General features: G+C 35.0%; 1 protein-coding gene across 1 annotated transcript; it reads left to right on the plus strand.

The window, feature by feature from the left end:
- The first annotated feature begins 998 nt into the window (after positions 1 to 998).
- On the plus strand, positions 999 to 8,349 carry LOC127831483 (uncharacterized). The gene is made up of 8 exons (XM_052356466.1): positions 999 to 1,002; positions 1,872 to 2,081; positions 3,972 to 4,081; positions 4,555 to 4,726; positions 6,106 to 6,234; positions 6,785 to 6,991; positions 7,237 to 7,359; positions 7,953 to 8,349. The coding sequence occupies exons 1-8, from the start codon at positions 999 to 1,001 to the stop codon at positions 8,237 to 8,239; spliced, it is 1,242 nt and encodes a 413-aa protein (XP_052212426.1). The 3' UTR covers positions 8,240 to 8,349.
- The last annotated feature ends 1,290 nt before the right edge of the window (positions 8,350 to 9,639 follow it).

Genomic DNA, 9,639 nt, shown 5'->3' on the forward strand with positions numbered 1-9,639 from the left:
TTATACGGAAATAACGCCTATATCGAAACGCGTCATCGAGCAAGAATCAATCATCGGTCGATACACACGAGGTCGAGATTAATCAACCCCCTTGGGCATTAAATATTTGACGTGAGTTACACATTTAAATGACTGTTTAATTGATTTTATTTGAAGTGTGTAAACTTCCGAATGACTATAAACTATAACTACATTTCTCTCGCGCGTTTCAAAAATATTTTATTTTGGTGGCGAATTTACGTAGTAAACGTTCTTATTTCTTCTAATTGTGTTTTTATAAATTTATTTATTTACTTTGAACGTTTTTTTTATGTCAACGGAAATACCGACAAAGCTGTTAAAACAGGTTGACAAGACTTTATTATTGTAAATAGTGAAGAACAAGCATTATAAAGTGGACACAACTAGTTTAGGGTGTTTTTTGTGCATGTTCTGTCTAAAACAATATTGTTTATTTGTTAGTGGACATAACGTGAACATTATCCCGCTTTTTGATAGAGTCACACTTCTTGAAAATAGAAAAAGACAACATTCATGGAATTTAAACAGGCCTACGCTATATTGATTGTCGGGGTTGTGTGTTTATCAGGTATGTATTATTTGTTGTTATTATTTATTTATTTATGTTTGTCTCTAAAAAAATGTACGTAATTCGACCGTACATAAAAAGTACGTGACATTGAATTCATAAAGTATGTTAAAATCAAAACACGCACGCATGTGTTGAATGTCTGACCTTAGATAGATAGATAGACCAAATGAACAGGCAATGGAATTTACAAATGGTCTGTATATATTCGATCTTATAAAATTGAATTCGTAAAAAAAAACATGATAATTGTTCGACATTGCCAAAATATACACGCAATTTAAATTATAAACATTGTCCAAACCAAGCAAAATGTCATCGAATGTATAAAATGTTGGATTGTTCCATCTTACCAAAATATACATGTCATTGAAATTATGAAATGTGTTTTATGTTCCACCTTACCACAATGTGTATGTAATTGAATTTCTAAATACGTGTGAATTTCTCGACTGGACCAAAAACAGCTTGCAATTATTGAATTATTGTGGAATTAATAAGGAAAGGGACGTTGTTTTACCTTACCAATGGCTAGTTCAATGGATCTCGATTTTAAAAAGCACTACCATTGTTCGACCTGCCCGAAATTACATGAACTGATATTTTTATGTACCAGAAAGTGCGTTTTTTATAAAAGCTAATCACCAATGACATTTTATTAAACAAAAAAAAAACGCGAATGTTGTGACTAAATTGATGGCGTGACATCGTGTATTCAAACACGCGTTTGCGGTTACTAGAATATTGCACAAAAATCACTAATTGATGACCAATTGAATTTTTTATTTTAGGAGTGTTAGACACATAATTGAGTAATTTCATATTAACGTGATGTTTTGGCCGCACCTTTGAAAAGTCACGTGTTTATTCATAGAATTTAGTTATCCCTTAGTCAGTGATGTTTCAAAACGTACAACTTCTTATCAATTAAAACCTAGCCGACTGTTTCATATAATGAATGGTGATACATGTATAATAAGGGCATGATACATTTATAATATTTTAATTACTTTCATTGCATCATAGCAGATGACTTATAAGCAACGTTATCACGTCATTTTTTATTGTATTGACTAGAACTTAAGAACGCTCATAGTTGCATACAATAATGCGTTTTAGCAAATACAACGAAGCATTTTAAGTTTTAACTTGAGTAATTAATAAGCATAACAGCATAGCAGCATACGTCAAAGAAAATTTATTATTATAATGTTTGCCTTTTGTTTGTACTACAAAGGTTATCATTGCAGCACATCTGTAGGTTCTTTATCCTCTTTTACAGGCACCTTGTGCCAGGTCCAGTTCCGCTTGTCACGTGATAAACTAGCATGGCCGGATGCAGCGACCGCGTGCGCCGGAGTTGATGGACGCTTGGCAATTCTTGATAATCTGGAGCTGCAGACGCTCTTTAACACGCAGATGACGTCGGCAGTGGGGGAGCCAGTGTGGGTGGGTCGCTATGTGGCTTACTCGAGCATCGTCTCCGTCGATGGTGAGCGTGGAAGTTAATGCCTTAACCCATTTATGCCTAGTGGACTCTCCCATCCTAAATTGGATCAATTTATTTCCAAAATTAGGGATGTCTAGTATATTTATTTCTATATTTAGAATATATCTTACTTGACTTCCTTTAAGCAAACAGCACATACCCAGATGAGACGCCGCATAATGCGGCGTCTCATCTGGGTCTACGCTGTTTGCCAAGGCATTTTTTTCTTGACGCTAGGCATAAATGGGTTAAGTAACTTGGTGTTTAGTTTGTATACGGGTTTCATATATTATACAGTTAAATTTGCACCACACCCAGCATCCGAAAGGACAGGCAATATTCTTGTGCAATTGCCCATAGACTGTATGTGTGGTTTGGAAGATCTCATTAATTTCCGTCCTATACTTGCATTCGTTGTCACTATATAGTTACCATACATAATGACACCTCGGTCGCGTAAAATAACATGCGAATTCACCACAGAAATCTTTATAGACTATATTACCGATATTGTAGCTATTTCAAGCAGTGCTCACCCAGTCATCAATTACTTTACAAAAATATATCGAGATATGATATCTTATCCAAGTTCAATAGAAATTTCCACTTCACATGCCCGGCAGTTTTGCAAGCAATATTCATCAATATTTGTGTTAAGGTCATAATTGCTTTAAACTCACTGTGTGCATCATTGGCATGTAACAGCTCTTGTTCTTAATGTTTAATGTCTCATTTTTCTAACTGATAGCAATACATCAATAAGTAGCATTTGCAGCGCAAAACGATTTATTATTTATGGATTTACCTTTTTAAAGTGTGGATAGCAAATAAACCACGTTCAAATAGTTAAATAGTTAACATTAAAACGCAGTGACCAATATGCATGTTGAAATGGTCGATTGATTTTTGCGTTAGCTTTTCTAGAGGTCGGAGTTTATAATACTTGTTTCCATCATCCTTGTTAATTTCTCTATACGTGTTCTTTTTTTGCGCCAATACTTACGTGTACAAACTTAAAACAGTTCAGGTCTTAAAAAAGCCAAAACGTGTGAACAAGACCCGTGAGTGTGTGGACACCTTTTTAAACCCAAATGAAACACAGCAATAATGTAAACAAAATGTTTGTACAAAAGACTGACATGCATTTGGGCAAATGATTCAGTGACGACAGTTTCGGAAACAACTTAAAATTATATGGCCGAAGGGGTTTTCCTTTTATTGAAGTTTGTAAACATATTTGACATTTGAGCACTTTGAATTATAATTAAAATACGTGTAATACTATTGTGATAAAGTATTGTAAGTGTTCAAGTCCGGTTTGAGACATTATATCACACATATATTTTTTAGCAAGTTTAATAAACACATTTAAGAACAGATTTATGTTATTGATGTTCTTTGTTCAATCTAACAACTTTCATTATTCTGATTGTCTACTATGCCTAGGTCCCAAATAAAACGTTTCCTGTTTCCACTTTCCAGACCCACTTTTTTGTTTTTGTGCCGACATACACTGTTTTCTTGTATTTGTAGGTGCAGTTTTCGATAATTTTGACTCCACAAGCTGTCGAGCATTTTCGGATTATTAAATTAACAAAAATAAATGAAAAACACATGTTCAAATAAGGAGTAAGAAGATGCTGCATTTCGTTTCATATCCTTTTACATTAGCGAATACAAAAACTATGATATTTTTTTTTAAGCCAACATAGGTACCCTACTTGTTACTCTTATCGTTATGCAATGTAAGTTTAAAAATATTACTTTTTCTTTAATCGGTTTAACGCCCACGTATTTTTATTCCGACATATCGGGACTCATATTGTTTTTGGATTTACCGTTTTAATTTTTACATGGACTCTTTAACTTTATTTCACTATCTGTTAATTTTAGGTTGCTATAGAAACCAGTCGCTCGGCAACCGCATTACTCGAAACATCGTAGACAACCACTTGGTCACGTGCCTCAAAGAATGTCAGAATAGCTCCTTCATAGGAATGCAGGTCAGTTACAAAATGTGTGATGTATTTCGTCATAGCCATTATAAGCATATGCACCCGTTATTTTCGTAAAAGAACGTGAAGACCGTACACGTGACTGGACCGTAAACACGGCATCATGACTGCGATGCGCTCTGCATACTTTTACTTACTTAAAAGTCAAAGGTGGAGGTTCATTTCCAACAAATTATGTTTGCTAATTGAATGATCATTGTTTGATATTTCATTAATGGTTGTGAAGGCGATTCGAATATTTATTTGCCGAAAAAAAGGGTATTGCGCTAAGGGGATTGCATAATAAGTACCCAGAGGAAACTCACATACCAAACATACGTACATAAGAAAGTGGATGAGATCCTCTTGTGTCACTATGATCAGCAACTGTTCGAACTTAAACGCTTCAATTTTATTGAGTTAAAGACCCCCGCGTGTTATGGTAAAGTTAACATAATCCAGGTCATTTCATTTTTTGTCAGGGTCAGCTCTGTTTCTGCCTGGATGCCGTACCGTCGACGGCAGGGGCGGCGGTTCCGGGAGGCAACTGCCGCACTACCTGTCCCGGGGAGCCGCCGAGCGCTACGGCGACCGTCATGTCCCAGTGCGGAAATCCAAACCCTCAAATCAACACTGTGTCCGTCTATCGGCGAGGTGAGGACAATTACGCTTAGAACAGTATTATTTTACGTAGATCAGTCTCTATTTCAGTATTGTTCATATCCTTTTTGTTTAAAAATAAATATTGTAAAAGACAAAGTTTTATCTGGTTTTGGTAACGATTGAAAGCTTTTCAGATATGTTGTCATTTTGTGTGTTTGCCGTTAGAGTAACAGCGTCCTAACCACGCTGACGCACGACGAGGCAGTTGTCATGACTGAAAGTTACTGACCAATGATAAGTTGGTGAATACAATGTCTCATGCTTATGATGCTAATAATGTTATTGAGAGGTCACACAACCAACAAGGCAATATGAGTTGTGTTGAGGGCTAGTATTTGTTAAAACATGACCCAAATCACTCAATAAATGGTCTTCAAGGAAAAAACATATTTATTTTTCGGAGACAGTGGGATGACATGTCTCCAGTTCCCTTAGACTGCCTCGGCTTAAATTCGCCTCAGGGAAGTGTACATCACATTAAGTTGTAGAGTTGATAGTTATTACGGCATACAATATATATCACTTATACAGACAGAGCTTTTAAAGCAAGTTTTTCAGTTTTGTTACTCTGGCAAACGATAAAACAAGCCATGTAAACCTGCAATTATATGCTACATATGATATATTATTATGATTTTATACATATATTTGATATTCTCTGCACGGTAAGAATCCCACGTCTTATTATGACTATTAATCATAAATATTCTTCAGACATTAATGTGTTGTTTCGTTTTCATTGATCACGTGGGTTGACCGATAAAACACGAACACATTGAACAGTGACTAATTCCTATGTTTTCAAAATCAGAAAGCCACGAAAAAGTCATTAAAAACCGATACTTCATGCCGACGACGAATATAGCATTTAACAGTATCATTAAAGGGGCCTTTTGCACGTTTAGGAAAATTGACAAAATTAAAAAGAAATTGTTTCAGATTTGCACATTTTCGTTGTAGTTTATTATTATATTTGTGAAGAAACAGTAATACTGAACTTTTACCATGCTCTAAAATATCGATTATATGCATCTTTTGACGATTACAAACCTGAAAATTATAAAGCGTTGCAACGCAAAACGATTGAATAATTTGTTGAGTTATGTTGTTGTTGTAAAAATTCACTCATTGTATGAGAACGGATGCGCGAGTGGTATAAGCGTAAGACTTTTACTCCAGGAGTCAGTGGTTCGAGCCCAGTGGACGGTTCCTTTTTTCTTTCTTCAATAATATTCTCGTTTTTTACTGGAGCTTTTTAGATCCAATGTTTATATTTATCAATATAAAGCATTTGATGTCGAACTTTAATACGTACCAAAATCTGTGTAAAGGTCCCTTTAATTTGTAATACACATATTCTCCCATTGCAGTTGATCCCAAGGAAATCCGACTGGATCGCAACCAGCCTAACCAGGGGGAATGTGTAGCCTTCAACTCAATGACGGACAACTGGGTGACACGGGACTGTAATATACCTAGTCCTTTTGCTTGCCTCTCAAGTAAGTAACTTCGTAGGAAATAGTCGTAGGAATTTGAATGAGTAATTGCGTTTAACGCATTATTATTACCGGGTGGCTTTTGTTCCACGTGAAACCATAGATTTGAGGAAAGCCCATACATGTGATACAATATGAGCATTGGATTGTTTTCTTTGCTAAATACAGTTTTTTGTCAGAATTATTAATACAAAGAAACAGCGGAAAATCTGGCATGTTTTTTAAATGTTTTTTTTTTTTGGTTTACCGTAATTGCTTACATGGTAGTCTGTCCTTTAGTTGCTTACAAAAATAAGACGGGTTATAAATTTAAATTCAATACTTTACATTATCGAGTATACTTTTATAAATTTTGGTTTTCTTCCTCATCAAATCCAAACCCACTCATGCTGTATATGCTTCTTTAAACCATCAGCTTACACGAGCCTACATTCAAACGTCAAAACCTATCCATACTCCTATAAAATTCTTTTTTTCACTGTTTTTATATAATTAACAAAACAAAAATGGCTTTAGATAATTCCACCAATAATTTCTTCCGTTTTTGTTACAGCGCAGTGTCAAGGTCAATTCCCGATGTGCGCCCTGGAGAGCAGCAATCCGAACACGTGGTTTGGCGCGCGCACATTGTGCGAGACATACGGTTACCTAGCGACGGTCAACTTGACGACTAGCGCCATCTTCAAAGACAACGTCGTGCTGAACGATCCCCATTTCTGGACCGGCATGTTCCGAAAGGAAGCAATCGTTTGGGACTATGGTAAGGGACATAGAACAAACTGTAATAATGGATAGTACCTTTTGCCTTTCGAATGTTCAATAGAATAGTATCTATATAAGATGTAATATTCACACTTTTCTTTTTTTTAGCTTAACATAAATATTGTCTATTGGAAACAGAAACCGTGCTTTCAGTGTTTAAAAACATGAAACGACATTCGCAAAACATGGCAGAACTGAAATCAAATAATTGTTTTTATTAAGTACATTTTATTATATTTCCAGACGAGAATCCTCGTCATTTGGAACGCTCCGACAGATGTTTCGCCGTTGCTAGGAGACCAGATGGCGCGTGGGACTGGATGTTGGACTATTGTAAACGACCACTCAGATTCGCCTGCGTTCAGGGTAGGTTTCGTGAATCGATATTAAACAAGTGTAACGCTATGCCTGCAAATACTTTCTTAAGGAAGGCATACTTAGGGGTGATATCGTACAAAGCAGGTATATACCAGATACATTTATTTTCTATCAATAAATATGTCAAACTCAGTAGCACGTCTTTGTGCAGTGGAATTTTATAAAAAGGTAGACACACTTACCCCATGTATATTTACGTCTTAACATAGTGTCATTATTATAAATAGAAAATAGTGCAGTTCTGTTTTTTATTCAAATATGAATCAAACCTTTTATTAAATTGTCATTGTCTATCAACTATTTTATTTTTAACATGTTAAACATTTTTAAAGGTCCGCCGTGGTTTTGTTTTATTATCACTTTCCTTATTAGTATATTAATCGACTCGCAATTCAAACTTAGTTTGATTTAGTAGAAATGCAAGTGTATATTTTATTAAACTGCATTAAAACAATTTCGTTAAACTTGGGACGATCATGTGCGCACTGATTATCACTTAACTGTTCAACAATTTAATTAAAAAAAACTTATTTGACTTAAACTTTTTCCCCTTTAATCAGTAACCGCTTCGATTATTGCAGACACGAAAACAACAACAACAACACAGCCTCCAGCCACCACGGTAACCATGCCCCCTCGACCTACAGCGCCACCAGTGATCACAACAACAACTAGACCAACAACAACGCCGCGACTTCCGGTGACGCAAACAACAACCACCGAGGCACAGAAGACATGGCCAACCGTGGATCCTAATGCACTTCCGATCAATGTCAATGGCGGAAGATCAAGCATGGGCCTCGGTTTTCTTACATATATTTGTATGAACTTAGGCGTGATCCTCGGTACAGCGTTGTTCATCATTTAATACACATTTTTCGGGTGTTTGTACATAACGATATATATGGTGCTTTATTCATTTACATGTGTTCATTGTTTGTTGCAGAAGCATATCGATGTTGAATGAGGTATTTTTTCATAATTAAGACTAAAAGGGGCCTTTTCACGTTTTGGTAAATTGACAAAATAGAAAAATGTTGTTTCAGATTCGCAAATTTTCGTTTAAGTTATGCTATTTGTGAGATAATAGTAATACTGGACATTTACCATGCTCTAAAATAGCCATTATATGCATCTTTTTACGATTTAAAACCTTAAAATTATAAAGCGTTGCAACGCGAAACGAATTAATAATTTGGAGAGTTCTGTTGTTGTCGTTATATTTTGTGAAACTACGAGGATTGCTGATATTTAGTATAAATTACATCTGAAATTGTATCAGGAAGGATGGCCGAGTGTTTTAAGTGGTAGACTTTTTACTCCAGGACTCCAGGGGTCAGTGGTTCGAGCCCTGCTGAGGGTTACCTTTTTTACTTTTTAAATTTTTATTCTTGATTTTTTACTGGAGCTTTTAAGATCCGGTGTTTAAATTTATCAATATAAAGCATTTAATGAGAAACTTTAAAACATGCCAAAATATGTGAAGAGGCCCCTTTAAAAGGAAAGAGTTTTCATTTTTTACTCAAAAATATATTTTTTTATAAATATAAACAGTTTACAATGCGACATTTTAAGCGTGCGTTAGAAAATAAGTAGAAGTAGTAAAATCGTTATGCATTTAATGTATCAGGATTTCTTTTATAGAAAGGCGATGTATGTAGGCTTTAGTTCAAATCACAATAAATGCATATAATAAATAGGAGAAAACATTTGGGAAATGTAAAAAAAATCATCAATATAACATTGGTAGAAGATATCTGCCTGAAATTTGGAAAATGGAGGGTTTTGATTAATGTCAAAATTTAACTATATGACGATATGTGTATGTAATTATTAAACTCTTACACGATAGTAAATGATAACTCTCTTGATAGTGTAAAATCGAATACGACAATGTAGCAAACTTTTTCATTTGTCAAACGCTCCATTTGCTGTCTTTTAAAATTAGATTTTTTTAAATGTGTGACTTCTTCAAAAGTTTAATAATGAAACGTCTTCACTGCGGGCTTATACTGCCCATTGTCACCAAAGGTCAAATGTATATCAACATAAAAGAACACGCATCATGCAAAACAAACTTCCATTATAACATTTTATAAATTATTATTTATGGAAAATATTGTGCATGCGTAAACTAATGCGTACAACAGTGATGCGTATATATACGTTTGACTTTAGCCAACATACTTGACCCGTTAACGATATACTTAATATGTTCGTTGTGTATTGTCGTTGTATTTGTTATCAATGTATTAAAAAATTAAAAAA

Source organism: Dreissena polymorpha, chromosome 5 (genome assembly GCF_020536995.1).
Source record: "Dreissena polymorpha isolate Duluth1 chromosome 5, UMN_Dpol_1.0, whole genome shotgun sequence".
Lineage (NCBI taxonomy): Eukaryota > Metazoa > Mollusca > Bivalvia > Myida > Dreissenidae > Dreissena > Dreissena polymorpha.

Coding starts and splice junctions, on each gene's coding strand:
- LOC127831483 (XM_052356466.1), top strand. Junction 2,082..3,971: donor GAGCATCGTCTCCGTCGATG/GTGAGCGTGGAA, acceptor TGTTAATTTTAG/GTTGCTATAGAAACCAGTCG. Junction 4,082..4,554: donor GCTCCTTCATAGGAATGCAG/GTCAGTTACAAA, acceptor ATTTTTTGTCAG/GGTCAGCTCTGTTTCTGCCT.